This window comes from Eleginops maclovinus, chromosome 14, assembly GCF_036324505.1.
Source record: "Eleginops maclovinus isolate JMC-PN-2008 ecotype Puerto Natales chromosome 14, JC_Emac_rtc_rv5, whole genome shotgun sequence".
NCBI classification, from domain to species: Eukaryota; Metazoa; Chordata; class Actinopteri; order Perciformes; family Eleginopidae; genus Eleginops; species Eleginops maclovinus.
Window position 1 is genome coordinate 7,513,055 of NC_086362.1, and position 24,942 is coordinate 7,537,996.

The window sequence follows — 24,942 nt, forward strand, 5'->3', positions numbered from 1 at the left end:
CTGTTAGGATTTCAAAACAGGCACTGGAATAAGATGAGGGGATATAGTAGACACACACACACACACACACACACACACACACACACACACACACACACACACACACACACACACACACACACACACACACACACACACACACACACACACACACACACACACACACACACACACACACACACACACACACACACACACACACACACACACACACACACACACACACACACACACACACACACACACACACACACACACACAGCAGGAGTAAAGATGAGGGTAAATGAAGAGGACACATATAGACATAGCATAAAAACAAAGGCGGTTTGAGAATAAAACATTCTTCTTCACCAAAAGAAGATATATATAAAGTAACTTGGTTGCAAAAGCGAATGGTTTAAATAACTCTGTTGAACAAAGCCCCCACAAAAATCTCCTCACTATGAGATTTAGATTGACTGTGAAATGGCTTATCGCTTTAAGACTCGTCCATATTTGATGGTTTGCCTCGGGTCTAGACAAATTTAACTGTTGGCCGTCACGCCTCAAGCTTTTTATAATGAAAGTGGATTCCCCTTTTGCCATTCCTGTGACACTCCAAGAAGAGTGTGTCTGTTAACAGTAAGAGGCTCTTTGTGTCACTAGTCTATAGAAAGGTTCCATGCAAGCATATTACAATGCAATCCCTTTCTTCTTGTGCCCCCCCCGTCCTCCCCTTTTTCCCACCCTCTGCCGTCTTTTGGACACCTTCCCAAACCATCTATTGTGATAAGCTAAACACAAATCTGTGAGAAGGATGCCCTGCTCTAGCTGCTAGCCACAGTGTTGTGTGGACTGCCAGCCAGCATCACACTGCACCAGGGAATTAACCTCTGCTGCATTTCCTTCATATTTTATACATTTTAGCAGCAGCTTCTCCAACAGAGCCGCGAGGGAAGTATAAACGTTGCCAAATTACTGACAGCTTCTCCCTAGCCTCTCTGCATAAATATAATGTGACAAATATCTCTGTCTCCAATGCACATGGCTCTACTGCAGCCTTTACAGACATAAAAGGGCATGACGTTTTTTTTAAAAGGCAAGTTAGTGGATGTAGGAAGTTAACTAAAGCAGTGTAGTTCAGTGAATGGGACATTACTACATTGTCACAGTTTGTGACCTTTCCCATTTGTTCTGACAAGCCAGGGTTCCTCTCTGTCAAAATGGCCTGCGCTGTTTGTAAGCGATTCCTCCCTTCCTGTCCCTTTCTTTTTACCATCTGCAGTGACTGCATGACGCCACAGCTTCTGTGTCATCAGTGACAACACTCTCACACACACACAGGGACCAGACAAGAGCGAGTGGAGAGGAAGAAAGAGCGAGACCGTGAAAAAGAAGAGCTCACTTCAGCCTTTAATTGCGTCTCTGAATGTCCCAGTGGACTTCATTACCCAGGCATCCTAAGAAATCTCTCTTGTTTGCTCTTGGAAAAGCGTTTGTAGATGGTTTTATGTCTGTATAGCAGCATGAAGTGCTTCAGAAGGGCTAGTCGAAATGTCTCTGTAGCACAGATCGAGGCATATTGGAGCAGCCTGTAAAGCTGATGATTTCTCCGCAGTGAGAAAGTTTTGATGATTATGTGCTGAGCTAATGGGTATGATGGCTGCCATCAGTAGGCCAATGTTTTTAACAGCAGCAGAAATGAAGGACATTTACAATTAACTTTGAATAGTGAATTTAATTTCAGTTTAACTAGACATTTATTGAAGAATATGAGGAGAAACTTCACATGTACCCATATTTAAGTAGTGCTAATGGACTGACTGGTTAGAAAATGTAATATATAATCTAATCTATTTTTAATAATCACATTTTCTTGAATCGTGACAGTCATTTGAAAAAGAGCCATGTTTGTGATAATAACATCCTTCCTTTTACAATGTAAAGACAGATTTTAGTGACGCGTTCAGCTTCCACAGACCTTACCGAGGACTGGAGGTAATTTTTGACTTCATTAAATCTGAGGCTCAAAAAATCGACAGCATCTCTGCATAAAAACACAGCAGGAGAGGTGATTATCCTTGGAAATTAGCTCACTCATTTAGAGCTGTGTGGATGCAGATGCCTCCGTTCAATGGAAGCCTATTATTCCAAACGACTCTCATTAAGCCATAGTGAAATAAAGCAAGCTGTGGAAGCAGTGAAATAAAATCTTTAGACTGGTTGTGCAGAACTCGGCGGCGTTGAGCTGCGCTGTCTTCATTAAGAGCTCTGACGTAACCGGTGAAAGGCAGAAAATGACTCGCTGCGAAAGAGAAATTGTATACAGCTGATTTTCTACCTCTTCAGCCCTGTAAGAGGTTATTTAGTGTTTGTGCTCTGAGCCGAGGAACCGACAATGCAGTCTGAGCTTAATGAGTGACTTTAGCTAATTCTGCAAGAGGCACAGCTGATGCTTAATTTCTGTATTTCACCTGCTGATCAGAAGCTCTTTTCTATAGCATCCATCCGCGTCACTTTGCCTTTTAATCAAGCTGTGCTTCTATATGACACCACAGAAAATCACACACTTTTACCATAGCCCGTGATACTGGTTCCCACAGACCATTGAGCAAATCCACGCTCATACCATTGCCATTTTACAGTCAGCAACCTCGTCTACTTCATAATAAGTAAAATATGTATCAAAAACAACTTTTGCGAAACAACAAAAACTGCCTGGGTCAAAAAGTTAGACAAAAAAAGATACTTACATCCAGTGCAAATTTAACGTGGGGCATCAGTGATGCTCACTTGCCAGGTTTGCCAAAAATGTGCATAAACAACTGCAATGAATGAACTATAAAAAGTGTATGCAAAACAAGCGGGCATCTCTATACCCTTCTATACCATGAAATAAACAGTGTAATGATAAGTCATACAGTAGGTTTGACATGCTGATGTTATTTTGATTATTCCAAGCCTGTAGTAGTTTATAGGACAGCTTTATCCAATGCTGCATAACTAAGCACCATGGGACCGAACAGCATCTGGACATTTTTTTCTTCCCAGGATCCATTTCATGTGTTAAACACCGGGGGAGCACAGTGAGAGGAACAAGGGAGATTAGATGGACTCTTGTCAAATGAGGAAAAGTACTGATGTGTCTACCGGCTCCCTGCGGTCTCCACAACACAGCAGGTGTCCTTCATTAGCATCTCCCATGAGCTACCCCCCGTCCCTCCCCCATTTCCGTTTATTTATGACAACGGCCGCAGGTGCAAATCAGATGACTGTCAATGTAGAAGGTTTCTCTAGCATGGCACATGCACCAGCACAACAGACTGTTTTCAGAGTGGTTCCCAGTTTATTACTGCCCTATGATAACCTCCGCTCATAGATTCATGTGCTGTTTGGCTGCAGCCCTTAACATCAGGGAAGTGATGGAATGTACACATTAAAATTCGATCTTCTGCATCAGTACATCCAGCGCTGGTCAGGACGGCGACTATAAATTGCCAGCCATTATTTTCGATTAACCACACTGACACCACGGCCCATCACATTTCTTCTTACTTTTACCCCCTGTCCCAGCGCCGCGATATTTTCAGCGCTGTTTCATTCCAGATTGTCCCGAAGCGTGATAACACAGACCAGCAAACCTCTGTACACAAGCCAGCGGGCGATCTTATTAATGGCAGAGCTGTGATAACAGTCGTTGTCTACGTCCTCAGTCGGTATCTCGATCTACAGGCACATCCTTCCCAATGCCTGAAGAGCAGAAGCCGTCATAGTGGGGGCGGTGACTTGACATTTTATCACGGATATTCCGGAAAAGTTTAAGTCTATAAATCTGCAGTACAGCAAAGAATTAAAGAATGGCAGACTGTATACCTTCTTTAAAATGATGCTGATCCTGAAACAGAATTGTGGTGGAGGAGTCATTTCAGAAACCTTCTGAGGAGAGGAAATTGGTAAATAATAAAGAGTAAATAAAAAGCTTTCTTATTTTAAAGACCCTTTACATTCATATAAACAAAGGCAGCATGCATGTTCATTTAATGTGCCAAATAAGCCAACCTTGAAAGCTTCACATTGTATTAAACATAATATGCAGATATGATTAGGTCAGCTGCCAGGGAACATCAGGGAGAGCAGATGCACAACACAAGAGCAGCAGACAAATGACAATATTATCAACTGCTCATTCTGTGGAATAATGGGCAGTTTCCCAAAGAAAGGAAACAGCCAGAATCATAGTCATTGCATTGCCCTTATTAATAAGCTGTTACATAACTATTTTCCCTGATTTCAGGTTAAAATGCAGTTAGATATACAAATGAATATACAAAATATTTATATATATAACACTTTGGGACTAAAAGGGCAAAAGAGTGAAGTGCGTCTGTGAAAGCTAAGCTCTTGTTCTGACAGAAACAAATTGTTGTGTCTGTGTGGAAAGTCGTTTTCTTTTTTGGTCCTTAATGAGTTTATTGGTAATCAATATCACCTCTCGTTCACCAGCGTGTGACACATAAGCTGTGACCCAGGAGGGACCCTGAGAGTGTGGGGGGTCAGGGAGGATTGGAATGGGCTTAGTCAGACAGGATCATCCTAGATTTACCTGGTGAGACAGACGCAGGAAATGAAAGCTTCTTGCGGTCATTTTTTTCATGAAACTGAGACTTTTCTGATTATATTCCTCATTTCTTCCAATGTTTTCCTGTCTATTTCCTCTATTCTGCGGGACATGCTAACTGCTTTGGCTTGCGACCAACTCTCTCTGAAAGCAGACCCCCTCAAAGAGCTGGGTCTGCGTCCCTGTCAAATCCTGCACACAATGCTGCTTGGCCCTGTCATTCAAAGCCTCTTCAGAGAGCCTCTCTTCCAGTGATTTTGTTAGCATCCTGCTGACACAGGCACTTTTTGGTAGTGTTTCTGCAGGAAGATGGGGCCGGGCCTCCAGTTGGGGGTCAGAGCAGTTGACCCCACTCTGGCGGGCTCTCAGTCTGCCGGCAGTGATTTTATAAAGCCCCGCTCAGTAGAACAGCGGGGTGTGACCCGGCTGATGTGGCACTGCCAACGTTGATTTCATTGAGGAACCCAAAGAGCCTTTGAGAGGCGCTGATGAAGGGAGCCGGATGTTTAAGAGTCACACTGCTGGGCCTCAGTCTGCTGATTGTTGGTTTGTTATGCAACGTGTGATTCAACTGAGCAGTCAAAAAATATATCGTCTATTCATTCATGTTTCATGTCAAACACTGCATATCATTTTCTCAGTTTTTTTCCAACACACAAAGCAGAGCAAAAGAGGGAGAGAAGAGGATATCTGGCAAATGAAAAACCATTTGGGCCAGGTGCCAGACTCAAGTCAAGCATGTGGGCTCAATAAAGCACACTGTATCGATTCGCCAGTTATTCATTATTTGTTTTGGATGTATAGAAAGTTTCTTTGGAAAATGATTTTGTTGTGCAGTTCAGACTCTAAAATAAATGGTCAGACAGATCATCAATGGCCACAGAATATGATAGTAAATGGCCTGGTATTGATTTATTGCCCAATGCCCCCCTTATGCTTAAACCAAGACCAAGCACTCTCCTGGGTATTGGATTTGTGTCCACCTTGCTTTCAAATGTGAAAATAAGGATTTATTTTCTCCTGCTGCGTGATTGATGCGTATAAGAGAGCATGGATCTGTCTAGATGAATGGAGATGGAGAAAGGATATACATCACACCGCACCTAATATCTCCCGTGACAACAAACAGCCTTGCCAGTAGTAATATGCAAGCATGTACACCGTGAAAATGCAGAAACGGCAGCTTTGTTTACAGCGTTGAAAATAAATGGCCGGGGCCCCGCTGTCACTCACAGATGGCACTTCCTCTGAGGAAAAAAGAAATGCAGAGCCAGTGACTCGTAATAATGTGCTGGCATGGCGGCAGCCATTTTGCACAACCTCCGGAGGCACTGATCGTCACAGAGAGGCGTTGGCATTGTGTTGGCACCGGCCTGGCCGCGGGCTCCGAGCAGAAACTGATAGCCAGGCCGGAGCTCGTCAGGCCTGACGCTTATCACTCCTGACATCTGTCCACGCCATCGCTCTCCTTTCGTCTGCAGCCGGGCTCTGAACACTGACCTTGGGATCTGTTTCTCTGTTACTACCCCCCCACCTCTTTCTACAGTATGTCCTCATTTGGCACTGATTCTATGTTTGTTGTTTGGAGGCTATCATTTAGCCTTTAGCCCTCGCTTTGTGGTTAACATGACTTGCACATCGATGTTTGAGCACTGACGAGACCCCCCCCCCGCTCTATTTGGATTCCTGCCTTCATGCAATATTGAGTAGATGCAGTCCATGTCTTTCAGTTATCATATCTCGTCTTATACGTTTTGGCTTTGCAATGTGTTAATTGCATTTTCATTTGCGTTATATATATGAAAAATAATTATGTCAATTTTACTCAAAACTGATTTCTGCCTGCAAATGGTATGAGCTTTATATGTTGTTTTTGTGCCAGCAAGACAAAATAAAAAAATAAAAAGAGACGAGCTGCCACACAGCACTGACAGGCTGGTAGGAAATGTCTGACATGATGTGTTGTGAGGGAGAACTGCTGCTGCTGCTGCTCGACAACATAAAGAAATGGTCAGTGTGGAAATCACATCCAGACACACATATGGCATCCTGAGTCAATTTGTGTTATGACTGACTGGGAAATTAAGCTCATCAGCTTCTATTTATGTTAAAGGACAAGCAGTTTAAAAGATCATGATTTTATCCCCCTTCCTTTTTATGAGAACCAACACCAGCCTTGCTATTTTAGAGAGACTGGAGGGAGGTCTTTGGGGAGATTGTGTGTTTGCACAGAGCAACTGAGATATTAAAAGAGGGAGTCTGACTCCCACACAATCATACATCATTTTTGCTGAATAGTTTTTGCTCCTGAGTCACCACTTTAATCAAAATCCACAAATCATTTGCATTTACAGCAGAGCGTGTTGCATTTTCCTGGCTTGCATTGCACATCCTTTTACATTTATGCTACTGTGAGTCATACGTGGCCCCCACTCCTGGACTCCCTTATGAGGTAATTAAGCCCCTGGTTGTTTGTTTAGCTGTCTGCATGTGTGCCCTGTATAAAACACAGGGGGGCATATGTTCTTCCTACCATAAAGCCATTGAAACAGCGGGACATGAGTGGTGAGGAGGGGTCGGCTGTGTGTGTGTGTGTGTGTGTGTGTGTGTGTGTGTGTGTGTGTGTGTGTTCGTGTGAGTGTGTTTTTGTTTATGTGTTCATGTGAGTGTGTGTGTGTGTGTTCATGGCAGTGTGTGTGTGTGCTCTAATTAGGCAGGCAGCAGTGTGTTAGCCTCACTGGGCAACAGCCAGCTGGGAGCATCTGGAGTCGTCTCTCATACTCACCAACTTCCCCGATGCGACACACACACACACACACACACACACACACACACACACACACACACACACACACACACACACACACACACACACACACACACACACACACACACACACACACACACACACACACACACACACACACACACACACACACACACACACACACACACACACACACACACACACACACACACACACACACACACACACACACACACAGAATTAGAAAAGATATCTATAGAGCAGCAGTGTGATAAGAGCGGGCAGGTCAGGCATGACGGGTCAGATGCACAGCTATTGAAGTCCACCACATTTTGAGCTACCCACACATCACATGCCCTGTCTGGAGTCCCCGTTTTAGAGTTGCAGTTCTCTCATCACTGGAATGCCAACAGCAGAGAGGGGAGGACCTCCTCCATCCAACAGCTTCACTCTCAAAGACTCATCAAAGCTATCTCCAAGGGCCAGAAGAGTTTAGTTTCAAAGCAAAGCCATATCTTAAATAATCCTTGTAATCACTCTGCTCTCTGTGTTCGATCTGATTGATGAGATGAGATATTTTGCTTATATCCACTTCTATTTTCCGTAGTCTTACTAGCCACCGCTATATAAACAGAAGAGTTTTCTCCAGTTAATATCAATGACATACTTCAGCTATTCCCACTCAGCTTCCTGCGTAGGTGCACACTCAACTGAACAAGATTCATCACTTCCTGGGTATCGGCTAAATGTATGAGGAGGAATACTTCTGTCACACAGTGTGGAGAGGGAAAACAGCGGGGTTGGAGTCTCAGTATTCCTCCTGTACAGAGAGCTCAGTAAGCCAGCTGAAATAGTGTTTCTCTGTGCTATTGATTATCTAGTTAGGCCAGTAAAAGCCAGGGACAAGACAGCCACTGAGCTCCTTCCTCTGGCTTTTCATTGCACGTTAGTGTATCTGCGCTCTCACTTTTCTCTCCCCCTCATGCTCTTTTTCCCCCATTCATCCCAATCCTCTCTGTGCACTGTATTTGTCGCCCTTGTTTCTTTTGATACTCTTATGTGTTTTACTATTCCGCTCACAGAGAGAATGCCGCTCGCAGAGTTGGATCAGAGGAGCCCAGCTGTTCACAGTCAAGGGCCGCTTCTTTTATTAGCCGTCAGAAGCCGACCTGGTAGGGCTGTCAGTGAGAAAGAGTGGGTGGCAGTAGGAGGAGCGAGGGCAGCGGGGGGCACAGATTTCCCAGCTGTTAGTCCACAAGCTCTGCCCCTCTGTCAGAGATTAAGTAGATCAGCGGGAACGCAAGCACATCCACAAAGGCAAGACAAGACAGCTGACAGAAAATGGATTGAGACGGTGCTCCTCAAAGGAGTAGACACACATGGACGACCAAAGTTTTGTAGTTGGCTGAGGACTGTAATGTTTTGCACACTGCACCACTAGCAGTGGCATAAGCATAAGCCAGTGACACTCTAATACTCCTCCAAATCCCCCTCTGCTGCCTTTATTTTCCCCCACCATCTCACAAACACATGCTGCCTTTCAGTCTGTGGAGGACTGTTTTACTAAGGGACCAGCAGTGTGGAGGGACACAAAGGACCTGAGTGTAAAATTATATTCCTAGCCATATAACTATTGTGCCATTTTTACGATATTATTTTCATTAAGATTGCAGGGTTGCTTTTCTTTCTTTGTTGATCCTACCCTCTATCTGCTTCAATTCCAACCACAGTGGAAACAAAACCACTCAAAAGAAGTGGCAGGGATGAGAGCAGCACAGAGTGGTCCCATTTTGTATGATTACATTTACTGGGACAAGAGAGCATGCTGTGTTTTGGAAAACATGTTGCAGCGGGGGCCTAGGAACGTCACCATTTCTGAAATAAAATGAACCCAGAGAGGTGTTCAATAGACTTGACTTATGATGTGAGAAAGGGTCTTGGGCAAGTCTGTACCTAAAGTGTCTTTTGCACTGAAAATACTCGAGATGTCTGTGTTGTATTTGCATATTTATGAGGAATGGATGTCACAGTGATTAAGTTAACTGGGAGCCAGTTCTGCAGAGTGTGGATAATGAAATCATATAAAATGTGAAAGTCAAAGGACATTTTCTTAAAACATACCTCCTCCAAACTGAGGCAGGGTTGGTGACATATGGTTAAGGATTTGGATTCAAGGAGATGGACATTTATTTGATGAATTGCGTCATAAGCTAGATGCTCCCATTAGTGGAAGATGGTAACAATGCCATGAGAAACTGCATGCACAGAATTATTTTACTTTAAAAGCCTTAAACCTACTAGTAGCTTTTCTGCCAAAGACAAAATCAGTGCATGGACATGCAGGCGAGATATTTTCACCATGCATTCATGATGTGTTTCATAAGAAAGAGCCAATATGGACATCATTAGTTTGTGAGACCAACGTAGCTCAGTGGCCCCAGACAAGTAATTAGAGTTCACACTGAGACCTGTCTGTAAAATACAGTCATTATCCCAGCAAAAATACAACCTTTCCAGGTCACATCACTTTGTTTGCAGCAGTAAAGCAACTTTATTTCTGCATTGAGCCTCCATTATAGTAGCCCCTATCCACTTCCCAGCATTTTATGGAGCACAGGGTGATTGGGGGCGACAGAGATTCAATAAAAATGTGGTAACAACTGGCTCAACACAATGAAATCACAAAAGCGTGACACATTTTTTTGTGTGGAATTTGTGCTTGATTATAGTATCATTTTATACTCCAGTGTATGTGCTGCATGAGCAGGATACAGTTTTCATCCCCCTAATTTAACAAGCGCCTCCTGAATGAAGCCCCATACGAGGGCACCAAATTCTTTACAGCCCCCTAAAGAGCTAATCAGTCATCTAGCAGTAAAAGACCAGAGTTTATATTGGGCCTTCGCACACAACGGCCCCAGTGTACGCTTGTTGTCCAGCTCAAAGTTTTTGGAAAGAATAACACTCATCCTGTTGCTATCTCTGTGATTACAGAATGCAAACAGGAGAAGAGGCCATAATATGAGATGTCACAACGTAGTTCTGATGTGTTTCTTGCAACTGAAGGCTGAACTCTGGATGGAATTTTCTAGCAACAATGGTTAAATGTCACTATAAAAATTGCCCTTGGTATGTGAGATCAGCCGTGCATTTTCAATAAACTCCCCTTTCCTTCCGCAAGGCTTCTGAATCAGCAAAACCTCCTGCAAACATGAAGTTGCAATACTTTTCAGAAACGCCTTTCACATGGCTCCATTGGGACGCTTCTATTTTCTGTAGAAAAATGTATGATAAAGACAAATATTCTAGTCTGTGCCAGTGTTTTGTTAATCTGAAATTAAACTACTTTAGCGTAGATTAGTTTTGTTTGGGGTTGGAACGTTTTGCCAAGCTGTTGGCACACTGATACTTACATAATGAATCTACTCGACAATGGGGCTTCTTGAGTTTCTCATTATAGAGATTTACAAAAAAAAATTCCATATATAAACTTCTGAGCAGAATCAAATTCCCAGGACGCATAGTGATCAAACTCTCTGTCAGCATGAGACAGGCTGTACTTACAACATACCACTGAGAGGTAGGATGACCCCACTCACATAAAACACACCACTGGCCCCATCGCCAATTTATCACACATAATTTCCTCATCTCCTCACCTCTGACCCCTCCCTAGAGCTGTGTTTGTGTTGAGGGCGACCTGCCACTGTCTGAACTGTCACTCCGCAGCTTCCCAAGAGGGAGTCCGCGGTGTTTGCAGGAACAATTTGCTGCTAAAGCCTCTGATGGTGAATCCCCCCTCTGTACCCAGCATGTGTTTCTGTCCCTGTCTGTACGTCTATCATTGTCGCCTCAGTCCTCCAGTGTTTTAGGCATGCTGCTCATTAGCCAGACAATGGCCACTTACGATGACATGCCGTTCAGGGCAATATGTCAGAAAAACCCCTGGGATGAAAGAAGGGAGGTTGGCAGCCGACAGAGTGTGCTTGGAAAGGAAAACGGAGAGGTGACTGTGAAGGGAATGACAGGGGGAGACAGCTTGAGAACAAAAGAAACACTGTGTGCAGGTTTTGCATTACAACCCTCCCTGAATAAAGAAACAGCAGGACCTCAGTTCAACCAACCTCTGCACGGTGACATTACAAGCCATGAGTCACGATGCCCTGACCTCTGTGCTTGTGAGACGCAGTAGTACAAGCTCAGGCTCCACGCATGCACCAGCCGCACCTCTGCAGCCCAAACTGAGGCCCGAGCTCCATCCAGTGTGTGCCGGCTCCCCTCTCCTTACATCACCGCGTCTGGAGGCAGAGGGCGGAGAGGGGGTACAAGATTAATGATGGTGCTAACCGCGTATTTATCATCCGGCTGGAGAGTAATGCGACACCTTTCTAATCTGAATATATTTCATTGGGCTGTTATGGCACTCAGCCCTAGGCCTCGTGTGTGTGTCTGTGTGTGTGTCTGTGTGTGTGTGTGTGTGTGTGTGTGTGTGTGTGTGTGTGTGTGTGTGTGTGTGTGTGTGTGTGTGTAAAACTGGAAGTATATTTGAATGTTAATCATATCTGCATAAGATTGTGCGTGAGAATGTGGGCCCGTAAAGGCATGTGAGTGCTGCGATACCAAGCTGCCGCCATAAACGCTGTCTGCCCCGGCCAAATAGCCCCATGTTAATTAGATAAGATGAAGTTCCTCTTTCCAGCACGTTGGGGCCACGCTCCCCGGAATCCTCTCATCTGATTCCCAGTTGTCTTATCAGGTGGACACCCTCCTTCCATCCTCCTCTCCATCTCTCCCTCTCATTCTCCTGCTACCTCTTTTTGGCACTCAGCAGAAATCAAGATGGATCTCTCTCCACCAGAGATGTGGAGATAAGAAATGTGCAAGGCCAGGATGGGACCTGATAGGGCCCGCGTTGGGCCGCTGCCTGTAAGATTGGCTATACTGTCACCAGTGCTGCAGGGCTATAGAGGAACTTCGAAGTGTAACGGCCTGCTTTAGAGCCTTTCTGCTGTTACAGTAGATAGTATATCGGGACTAAGGCATGCACAAGAAAACACACAAATGTTAAATTCTGCAATAATTTGTCTTACACCATGTGATAATTACTGTTCCTTTACTAAACCAAGCATGTTGGAGAATATCAAAGCGTGGCCGCAACGAAGTGCATGAAAGCTCTTCTGCATGAATTTTCCTAATCTATTTTGTTGTAGGGGTCAAAGTGTGGTCATGTGCACTTCTACAGAAATAGCTTAAAATAAGATGTAGCACTGATGACAGGGAAAAAAAGCACAATTCAGTGAGAACATATAACAACAGACATCATTACCATCATTATTTAAATGTTTTAAAAATAATTCCAACCATTCACAAGGCACAGTCTTAGCTTGTACTCACAGGAATCTCCATCTTAAGCGTTCACAGTATGAAGCATACCAGCAAAATATCTCATCAACAATCACACTGGTGATGAAGATGTTGAAGAGGTTGAACACGGTGCACTTTCTTCCACAAAGAGATTTTCTCTTGGAGATTATGGTGTTTGCTTTCTTGTGTACAATCTGCCATCTATCCCAGTGAATGTGTTTCAGACTCGGAAGTTTATTGTGCGCTTCATTGTTGTAGTTCATTGTACGGAGACAAAGAGAGTAAGGGAGTTTGACGATGATTTTCCAAGGCATCCTGCAGACTAACTAACCTTCCCAGCTACCAATGATTACACTTAATCCATCAGAACAACAGCTGATAAAAACCTGAATAGAATATCAGCTTACATTTCAGATATGTTGACAGCAGCTAGGGTTGATAAATTTGCTCTAATATCTATATTTGTTGGGATTACACGGTTAATATACCTGTCATTCTCTGGTACATCGATGCGGCTTGGAGTCACATTTGCTTGACACATAAAGCCTGTTTCTTTTAGAGGCATGAAAATTGGGAAGAGTGCATTATACAAAATGTATTAAATATCCTGCTGTCACAATCAACTATTCAACCCAAGTATCATTATCAAAGATTTACTGTTCCAAATACTTGACCACTTTCTTATATAGGGGTTATATAACAGTATGAATATTTTATTTCAAATTCCAGCTCTGTATTAATGGCGTTTTGCTGGTAATACCGAGAATATTTTCCGATTAATGCCCAGTGCAACAAACAATATGCTGTGTGTGCTTGTAAGTCACATCATGTGGAAGGCTGCCATGTTGCTTACAGCTGTCTTTAGTGGTAAGATACTCAGCTCACAAAATGTGATGCTAACTGTATGAATTTCTGATGCCTTTACAGCATTCCAACAATGCGTTAACATTGTCACTTTGGAGTCTCAAGGACGGATTTCTCACCTGTCATGTACGAGATCCAAGTTCATTTCCTCGCTAGTGCAGGAACCTTTTCACCCTCCATCATGTCAGAGAAGACTAATAGGTCTGTTGCTGCACAGCCCTGACTGACTCATGATGTTTCAGTGTCATCCCAGCCCTGAGCATGTTTGGCCAGACTTCAGCACCAGTCACCACAATAGAGCTCACATTACTCCCCAGAGGGTAGGGGGGGCAGTTTATCTGTAGCAGTTAGCAGCGGTGTCTGCCCCAAAGACTCAAACAGCCTCAAGCTAATGCTGCCACTTCAGATGCTAGTCATTTAGCAAACAAGTCAATCATGCACAAGCCAACTGCCAGCGACAGTCCAACAACCCTAGTGGTCCCAGATATAGAGGGGGGGGGGGAGAAGAGTCTCAGCCTGATCCGTCATGGAAATAAAGTCCAATTGGTCATCAAGAAATCTGGGTGTAGCATGCTGCTCTAATGATTGTCGCTGTTGGAATTGTTTGTATAGCTGAAGAGCGGGGCCCCTTGGTGTCCTATAGAGTCCCCCTATGGACATTGATTTAGCCCCTCTCATGGGATTGTGATTGTGGATATAAGAACTAAGTTTAGAAGTCTTTGACAAATGTCTCAGCACTGAAATATGCGAGTCATGAATATGTGGCCACCCAAAAATGTTAAATGCTGGGATATGAAATGGAATAGCAATATCCCTACACTAAACTGCTGGTATTGGTTTTACAGAACTCTGAAGACCTTAAATACTGCACAAATAAAAGTTCATTTTCAAGTCAATATAAGAGAAATTCAACATCAGTGGTAAAAATCACAATGACAATTTGAATTATCCTAGCTTTTGTAAGGCAGATAAAAAGGTACATATCCCTGTTGTATCTCGTATCATGTCGGGAAAAAAAAAACAGCTTTTGATGTAGCGCAGGAGACCCAGCGGCTGACACTCAATGAAAGCGTGAGTTTGACGACCGACAATGTCAGCGGCTTTAACTCGCTGGCTCTCTTTTGTTGTTAGGCTTAACAGTAATGTGTCACACACATATTCACATCTATTGGATTCAACTAATTTATTGGGGATGTGAAATATTTTAGCTTTGTTATGTTTTTCTTTCTTCGTGAATCTAGTTCCTCAAATGTTCTCCTTCAGTTTGTAGCTTTATTTAACTGGCAATGTCAATGTAACCCAAAAATAGAAGTTGGAACAACTGGAGCAGAATTTGCATCAAATTAACACAAAGACTGTACAAATCTCTAAAACAAGAGAACAAATGTATTCATCTATTGCTTCTTACAATATGTATGTTAATCAAGTACATAGAATAACAGAATATAAACACCTTCATTAGGATATGTAATATCATCATGATTGAGTCAATCTACAGGTATAGTACATTCAGAATATGTGTTGGACTAAAATAAGGACAACTTTGATTTAATAGTAAAATGTCATAAGTATCGGTTAATTTGGTCAAAGGCAGCTGAACATGTTTTTTTCACGAGCTCACAACCCATGTTAATATGCAACTTAACTTAAACGATTAGGCTTGGACATGTGAAAGAGTACAGTACTTCACTGAGGAGACTCACTATATTTACTCATGACAGTCAGTCACTGTCTAAAGGTGAACTCATATTGGATTTCCTCCAACAATCATGTGCCAAACAGCCTAAGTGCAATGTAAACAGAAAAAGACGTGCATGCTAACAAGGTAACCCTTGAATTCAAGGTTACAGTCTGCTGCACACAGAGACGTGTGCAACCCCCCTAAATACACACTAACACACGTGCATTCGCAGGCAAGCACGTCTCCATCCCTGTAGTGGCCTCCTTGGCAAAATCTCAGTGCCAGTCTCTTAATGAAATGCTCAATTAGGGTCTTTAAATAGGTAATTATGCAGTGCCTAATCCCTTAGCTCCTGGGCCCTATCTCATTTAGATGACACTTGGGCAGGCGAAGTGGGAGGGGCAGGCACGGGGGCCCTAGTTTCTGTCATCAAAGCCCCTCCGCGCTGGCACAGGCGGCCCCGTTAATGATAAGGCACATCCAGGCAGTCAGTCAGCAGCGGCTCCCAGTGAGGGCCGTTGACAGCATGCGAGATGGCGTTGTCAGGCTTGACAGTGTCTTAATCATGTTTGTGAGTGTTTGTGGGAGGATTGGGCTTGGTTGAGACGGGGGAGCTTGTATAAAAAGGTTTCTAAGAGAGTATTTGATGTAGAGCGGAGCAGCAAAGACGTTGTATGATGTGGGTTTGTGTGCATTTTTTGCGACGATTTCCGAGTTAATTCTACATGAAACAAGGACAGAGGCAGAGAAAATCACTTCCAAATGTCAAACTGTGTATTTTGCTTTATGCCAGGCATTGACAGAACGGTTTTGATTTTCATGTACTGACATTTGTTTGAAGGTGGCATTTGATTTGAATTTCAATCTCCAAACTGGGGCTGGAGAAAAAGACCTATTCATTCATTTTCAGCAGCATAATAAAATGTCTTGTTCCACTGCTACAATATACTATCACTGACGGGGAAATGCTCTTGTTGGGTTGCTACCGTAGCAATGGCAAGCATTTGTCTTAGTGAAACGACAAAGGGGGAATTGTTGCTTTTGCCTCGGGGTGAACCACTGCTCTCCCTCGACTGAGTTGCACAAGCAGCTTGCAATGCCTTTCATGAGAACAATAGCTTAGCTTGGCTAAAACACCTTTCAAGGGCATCCAAGAATTAAAAAAAGTGTAGCTTTTCAAATCTAATAATCAGCAGCTCCCACATCAAAGAGCTCAGTAAAATTTAGTAAGAATCCTTGAACCAGTGAAACATTGAAATAGATTTCTCAAACGCTGTTCATCCACACTCTGCATGTCCTCTGAGAGCCTCATCAGGATGTTGATGGAAAAGCTAGAAACAACACAATTTCACTCATATCTGTGTATTCAGCTAAAACATCTCATATCTGTGATAATATTTTTGCGCCCCGTTGCCCTCTATGTTGGCACTGATGTGTTTTCATGCAAAAAGCTTTTGATAAGCAGCTGGATTTCTTATTGAAACCGAGTCATGGTAAAAGCACCAGTGCTCATAATACACTGGGGGAAAAAATGGCTGATAGTGTCTAAATTAGCTCTGCAGACACATTAGGAAACATAATAACGCACCGTTTAGCTGCCTGTAAAACAGGGAATACCCAACATGAATTGATGCAAAAGCTCATATGAGGTATGCACTTATTAAAACATCCGCAGCGTCGCCTAAGGTAGAAGATAGCATACAGTATGCTAAGCTAATTGAAGAGCAATGTACTCGTCGTTGCCTTAGTGCAGTACAGCCACCATAATGTGGCGTTACATTTTAGCTCAGGGTATATCAACGCAAATTAGCATTTAGATAATGGGAGACACTTGGCATTTTAATTATTTTGCTGCCCTATGAGTGTAACGTGTATGCCCCGAGCGCCTCCTTACATCCTTCATGTACGCCTAAGTAGTGCATTTACATACCAAACGGCTTGGCTTGTGTACAAAAGCCACTAAAATGTCACTGCTGCACAATGTACCTTGCTGTTCAATTGTTTCAAAAAGATAGGGAAGCATATTGTCGTTGACTTATGTATTAGGGGGCAACACAATTCCCAGCGCTGCATTATTCAGTTATTTTCCACAGAAGTCTGATGTTCCTGCCATGGCGGCATTTGCAGAGGAATGCTGTTTTGTCTGTTTGTGGGCTCTGTGTTTTCCATAAAACTACATGAGCTCAGGCTGGGAACAACCTCCCTCTCACCCTTCTTCCTCTCTCTCATTTTCTCATCCTCACGGAAGTCAGATTATTCATCCTCCCACAGACCGTTGCTGTGTTGGGGGTAGATGTCAAAGTGCCAGCAGCATGTGGTGAAAGGCTATGTGTGCTTGCTCTCTGCTTCTGTGAGGCTATTTGTGCACATGCCTGCCTGACTTTACACTTTTGAGCATGTATGTGTAGGAGTTGTATGTTTTAGGCGGCATTTTTATTGATTTGATGCAGACCTAAGAACCAGTTTGTTCTTTTAAAGGTGCCAGGTTCAGGTACCTGTTGGAAACAATGGCTTTAGACAATCAGAGTAACCTCAAAACTGTCCTATCTTCAGCAGAGTCTGTTTCTCCTTCCTCTTTCCTCTCCTTCATCTCTCGCTGCCTCTATAGGCGTACAAGCACAGACGGAGTGTGAGAAAAGCTGGCAGTGAGGCACATTCCCTTGCTTCCCTCCCTACAGTGTGCTCTCCCTCCCTCCTTCCTCACCTCCTTCCTTTCTCTCCCCTCCTCCCCTTTCTCTCTGCCTCCTTGCCTCGTTGCTCCCCTTATCCATTATATTTCCACCCCTCTGCTTCTCCCGCCCCTCACTCCTCTTTCTTTTTTCCTGGTTCATAATATGTAACATGATTTAGCCCTCCCCTGTTCATGCAGCATAAATTTAATCCCACCCATTCCAGGTTGGCTGCTGCGTCTACCATTTTTCAAATTTTCCCCCCATCCTGCCACACTCTCTGCTCCCAAAACAATAGACTCCTTAAGATTCAGCCTGTTTACATGATAACAAGCATTTTTTCTCGTACTAAATGCTGATGCACAAGGTCAAGCATGACCCAAGTAGCTCCTTCTGGTTATCAGTAGCCGCCCACACTGTGACAAGCAAACACAAGAGAGGGCCGCCCAACAAGCAGGCGATCATTTGAATAGTTTACACAGCTCACACGCTCTCCTACAGGCTGATGGTGCTGCTTTTATCCGTTGCACATTGGAAAGGCATCAGTGGCAAGCATTAGAGTTCAATAGGTAGTATGTTCACTGTGTCATCAAGGTCAAAGGACGTGATAACGCAGACAAAGATGAAATATGTTGCATTTTCTCGCCTCTTTCATGTCCCCCAATAGCTGTGTAACCTTGTGTGTGTGTGCTCTGTTTGTTGGTAAGCTTTCCGGGAGCAGCACAACAGGGCACTGAGATAATCAGTCACTAGACTGCAGGTCAGGGTCTTGCACTGTGGGGACCATCCATCCTAACCCAACAGCTGGGAAACGTGGGGAGAGGAATGGGAGGAGAGAGGAAGATTGGTGAAGAGACAAAATGAGAAAAAGAAGTTGCGAGCAGGTAGAGAGAACTGTCAAGGAGAGGATGCTGAAAACAAAAAGAGTGGGAGTGGGAGGAGGAGGAGGAGGAGGAGGAGGAGGAGGAGGAGGTGGAGTGTTTGTGAGTTGATTTTAGCTACAAATGTGTGAGATCAAGGTCAGTTTGGGTTGGCTGAATTCTCATGAGGACACAACCTTGCTCTTTGGACCCAAACATGGTCACAGTTTTCAAATTGAAACATCCTCTCCTTGACCTGTGTTTTCCAGCCCAAGCCTGTTTTTACAGCTCTATGAAGATCGCTAACCTCTATTATAATACTTGGCAAAACTCTCACATAAAAGCCACAATAATATTATAAAAGTGCTCAAGAGCCAGGTGAATAAATGCTATTTATGGGGTGACATTTCAAAGTCTGGATCATTGTGCAGACGGCAAAGGGGGGGTGGCTTTGAAATCTCCTGGCACTAATTTGCAGCGGACACACAGCTGAGATGGGATTGTGATAGCTTCATGTCCTCCAGCCGCAGCAGGTGCTTTTAAACCAATTATATAAAAGACAAATGTCATCAGATGCAATTAGCTTCCTGCTGTGTGTTTTGTGATGGCTGATAAGAAAACAGATACAGTATAGATACAACCATCAGTTACAGCGTCGGCTGCATCTGCTTGTCAAAAACGAGGCTGAACTGTAAACCCTGACTTAGTTTCTCAGGCGGCACCACCCAGAGGATGGTTTATGACCGTGGGAGGCTTGTTTGAGGGAGGTCAGGAGAGGCAAAAAGGGAGGGGGAAAAGGAAAATAAATAAGTAAAGCAAATAAACTCCTCTGATGTGAGCTTGTCAGGGTCTTTCATGTGGAGGCTGCACTTGAGGGCATAGCTTAGCTTAGCTTGAAGGGTGTTATTACACATGCCGGCTGATCGGGAGCGATGTGTGAGAAACGGCCTTGTCACTCGCTCTTAAATCACAGCATCGCGGGAGGAAGAAAGTAGCAGGAGAAGAAAACAATGTAGAACAACATAATAGAAAAAGATCACATAAGAAATGTTGTGTTAAAGAAAGAAAAAGAGAAAAGATTGCTGCAGCCACCATGTGAAACACTTTGTGAATTCACCCAAACGTAACCCCTCTTGATGAGGAAGCAGGGATTGAAAAGGAAGTAGATGCGTGAGGGTGGGAAGCCATGCCTTTGAGAAGCCTATTTTATAATCTTGGTCATATGATGGTTAAAAGAAAAACCCTTTGGGCACTGTGAGTGGAGGGGGGGCTGTCACAGGCGGCCATTTTTCACTGTTTCAAATCTGATGCCGGTGCCCTCTTATGCCCTTTGATCTTGAGGCCTTGATTTAAGCAATACAATTTAATTCAAAATAATACAGTTTGATGCTAAACAATTTCCCAATTTATGATCAATGAAGTGTAGCCAATCTTAAAAACTGAGTATATGAATATTATCCTTATCCCTGCTCACTTGCCAAGTTTGATGCTCAGACAATTTTGATATCTCAGAGATAGCCTTCACTCACGAGGAGGGAGCTGTGTGTACCTATTTTAATTCACTTAACTTTTGTATTGAACTTATTTTAAACCTGACTGTTATGCATCATTGGTATGTCTTCCCTAATCTAGAGCATAGCAGTAGAATGTAAATGATCAATTATGTCCTGCATTTGCAAAACAAATGCTGAATAATTCAACAACTTTGGAATCATAATAAGATAGATGATGTGTGTAATGACAGTTGGAGCTATTCGTTTATTATGCATCTAATAACTCTTTAATTCTTGGAAATGTTGTTAATTAATGAAGTCTGAATATAATTACAAAAAGTGACACAGCGAAGAAGCAAAGTTGCAAACAATAGTGTGAAAAGAATGTCTTGATTTGCAATAAGGTTTCAATCATGATTTAATTCTGCAAAACAAATTGCTTCTGATGCAATACTGCAGCGGCATGCTGGCTATGATGTTCATTGATTATGTTTTATTAAGATAAGATGAATTCCTCTAAAATGCCAATGTTGCCGTCAATACTGCTATGTCGTGAGATTCCTACCATGTTTTCCTCTGCTAGCCTAAACTATTGTTCCTTTATCAGGGTGTTTTTTTTTGAGAATATGTTGTTTATGTCAAAAGTAAAGAAAGAGAGCTGGTAGAGTCTCTTCTCCTCCTCTCTGCTACTTAACTTAAACTGTAAAGTGCTTCAAGAAGAGAGATCAGAGAGATATTTGCAGTGCTACAGCCCTGCATATCATTTTAGACTCAAAGTGTGCGTGCGGGGGGGTAATTACTGCATTCTTTAACTCCGCTGGTCCTAAGGGAAATAGAAAGTCCTGCCTCATAAAACGAAACAAATTCCTATTTGCTGTGCCTGGCTGGGCATGAGACCCAGTGCAGTATGGATCACATCCCCGGCTGTTTTGAAGCGCTTCATCCTTGCATGTGTTGAGCTAATTACAGAGAGTTGGCCTTAATAGATTTGGTGGCATTCTTGTGGCTGCTTTGGTCTGTTAGGATAACATATTGTGAATCCACTCTTTACTTCAAGTTCAATTCAGCTTGTGCATGAGCCTGAAATTAAGAAACACCCCATTTAAAACATTCCCCGGAGCCAGCCAAAGTGGAACTAGCACGAAGGATGGGCATAGTGTGGTAGGTCTGTTCTGCTCAGCCCCATGTTGGATTAGTTAAATATGCCAGCATCAGTAGCAATATCGTGTCAGCCCTTGTTCCCCACTGCTTTGTACTCGGGTTGCCAAAATATTGCAGGGGTATGCGAGAACATGGAAAGGCAAAACTACCATGAAGCTGATGTTGTGAACCTGCTGTTGCTGCTGGGAGCTCATAACTATTCTGCCTGCATTATTTCCCATAACAAGTTTACTGGAATATAAGATAAATATGACTGATACCTTTATTTTCTTCCACCCTCAATATTATTGCTCGTCTAAATGGAGCAGAATACCAAACACATGCTTAAAATGAGAACAGAGAAGAGCCATTATGGAGAGTATAAACATCCAACCCTCCTTCTCTTTCACATTTCTGATAAGGATCATGAGGAAGGAGAGAGAGTAGACAGCTCAACAGCCCCTTTCTTTTTCTTGCCACACACTCCCCCCTTTTCTAATTAACATTGTGCATGTTGTCAGGCTTTGTTTAATAATGCATGATTGCTATCAGCCGCAAAATCCTTTGAATGAAGCACCACTGAATAGGAACACAATAATACCACCGGGGGCTCAGGAAGACAGACAAGATTGTTTTTTCTCTTTCTATTGTAATACATGTTCAATGGAAAGCTTCAATGCCACCAAATGTATGAACGAGGAGGTGCAGAGTAAAACGGCCATGTTGGGGATAAAATGAGCAAAGGTGGTGACGCCTATTTATGTTGACACATGGGAGCGGAAAGGATAATGTGTACCCATGCTCATACGTGCAATTACACACGCATGAGCACAAGCTTTTACACGAAAAAAAGCTGCAGCATTTAGACTAAATCCATTGTGAGATAACAATACTGCTGCCTCTGTGCCAGGTCTGCCAGGTGGTTGCTTCTCCCCTTTGCACATTAGGAAGGCTCTGCAGTGCAATTTCCTTGTAAAAATGAACACCACAAATCAACACCGGATATAATTGCTTTCATTTTTGGTATAAATCAGGGTTTTCGCGGGGTGTTTTAGCTGTGCTTACATTAGCTTCTCCTGGTATTTACTCACATGGCAGCCTCTCGGTTGTCACACCGGTGGTTACACAACATACAGATGGTTCTGTTTGCCTTTATCAGCGTGTGTGTGTGTGTGTGTGTGTGTGTGTGTGTGTGTGTGTGTGTGTGTGTGTGTGTGTGTGTGTGTGTGTGTGTGTGTGTGTGTGTGTGTGTGTGTGTGTGTGTGTGCATGTCGGGCGGGTGTGATCAGAGAAAGAGGGGGGCTGCTGACTACAGTTTCTTGTGTGCTGCCTAGTGTCATGTCATTATGTAAATTCACACATTAATTAACTCAAAGGCTCTCAGCGAGATTTGGATGGTCAGATGTCTAAAACAATGAGTGGAGGACGATCACGGTGCGGCTCTGTCCCCTGATGCCCTGCTCAGGTTTTTCACTCCAATTGATTCTAATCTAATTCACAGTCGCTACAAACACTGCTCATGTGAAATTTCGGTTTAGTGTGTATATTGTATATGTATATTGTGTGTGTCGGTGGTGGTGTGAGCGGGGGATGATATTGCTTCAAATTGATTCCCTTCGCCACACGTCCCCCGCTCTTGCGCTTGCTGCTAGCCCTACGGCGCTGGGAGACAGGTAGTCGTGTCTATCTCCCCCCAACACAAATCGAGTGTGACAGGTGCGCTATCTTTCTGCCATTTACAGCCCACATAAATGAAAGAGGGAGAGCTAGGGGCGAGAAAGAGGATGATTGGTAATAGGGAAATGAGCTACTTTGTCATCATCGGGGCTGCTGATCATGCTTGGGGGGGCTTGTTTTTTCTTTTTTTATTGGGAGACGGTCAAATCTGCATATTAACAGTGCAATAAATGATTATATCCAGCAAAATAAGTATTATTGCTGCCTCCTGATCAAACAGTTAGAGTGCCCCAAACTTCAAGACATCAGACAGCTTTGATCTCTCAGAGCTCGAAGAGTCTGAAAACAACAGCAACCTGCAGAACAAATGCAAACCTGCTAACATGCTAACCAGCAGTACATTATGTCATCAAAGCTCACACACTTGGATTAGCTGGGAGCCGTGACACAAGCCGTAGTCTACCGCAGAGCATCCATCACTGAGGATCAAGCTGTGGCTTAAGCAAATGGATGACAAGGGATAGAGCGCGTCTGCAGCTAATACTGGCTCACTGTATCACATTGATTTTCACAGCCAATGTAGTGGCACTTCAATAAAGGGCAGAATCATGAATGGACACACTTGGCCAGTCGTTTTATACATTCCATGAGTTGTTTTATCTGTGCTAAAGAGATAATGTGTGTGTGCTAAAGCTAAGCTAATCCATCACCTTGTATCCTTACTTACTTACATTTTCTTGTGTTATACTTTAAAGAAGAAGTCTCAGCAGTCTCTCAGAAGTCAAATTGACTTCTAATTGCAAAACTATGAAAAAGCTTGGAGCATTTATTAATATTTCCTGTGTTACCCGACTTGCTACAGGGGCACTTTAATGTGAAACAGATATCAACACTGATCTGAGGAGGGCTTAAAATGTACTCTTATTATACAGCGAATTTAATTGGTGCTCGCGACTAAAGCTGTGAAGACAAAATCGTATTAGTCCACGCTTTCATATGCGTGGTTTCTCCTTCTATCGCTCTGCCTCTCATGCACACGTGCATACACATTGTGTGAAGTGACTATTCCATTTAGAGAACTGTCAGAACATACCCCGTGAGCACATCAGCCTCTTCCTCTCTGTCAGCTCCAGCCGAGGCTGTGTGGGGGTATGTCAAAAATGTGCAGGGATAGATAAAACCCGTGGAGCCAAACAGCTTTGTTTCATTCACTCTGTTTCTCTCTCCTTCTCCCTCCCTTCCTCCCTCTCCCCATCTCTCCTTGCCTTGCATAGGCTGTGAATACCCTGCATCTGAGAAATCAGACCAGACTGACTCACAGGGCTCTGTGAGCCAGCTCCACTGAGGCTGCCAAAGCATGCTGGTGCCAAGCTGTCCCACCATGCACAGAGCCAGACCCACGCTGATGCTGGCCCTGGGTCTGCTCCTGCACCTCGCCGACGCTCAAAGTAAGTGAACCCTCGGCTTTCAAGGCCTTCAAGTGTTGTATCCTGCTGTGCTGGGGGTAAGGGAGGGCTTGGTTTGGTCATTCATTCATCTGACACATCAATACTTCATGTAAGACACAAACAACTCGGAGTGAGAAAGTATGAGAATACAGTTATTCGGGTCTGCATTAGTTATATTAATGACAAATATTACATTGCATTTCCACTCAAAGATGTAACTACTATGTGTGCACATACTCTTAACTTAACCATGGGAACAGCGTTTCTGTCACCTTAAATCTCACTTCAAGACTCACAACTTTATAGCTAATTGTGGTCCAAAATGCAACACAAATGCAATGTGAAAACCTCTGAAGTCTCCACTGTACATTTACTGAGAATA

At 43.5% G+C, this 24,942-nt stretch overlaps 1 protein-coding gene and 1 long non-coding RNA gene across 2 annotated transcripts in view; one reads left to right on the forward strand and one right to left on the reverse strand.

The window, feature by feature from the left end:
• LOC134875715 (uncharacterized) overlaps positions 1-24,942 on the reverse strand; it is a 373,215-nt gene that overhangs the window by 273,660 nt on the left and 74,613 nt on the right. The gene's annotated exons all lie outside the window — the stretch shown is intronic.
• Positions 1-24,942, forward strand: part of LOC134875714 (receptor-type tyrosine-protein phosphatase delta-like) — a 305,785-nt gene that overhangs the window by 195,172 nt on the left and 85,671 nt on the right. The window contains 1 exon segment of the mRNA XM_063900319.1: positions 24,387-24,560. Coding sequence (XP_063756389.1) covers positions 24,470-24,560 — 91 coding nt within the window. The 5' untranslated portion in view covers positions 24,387-24,469.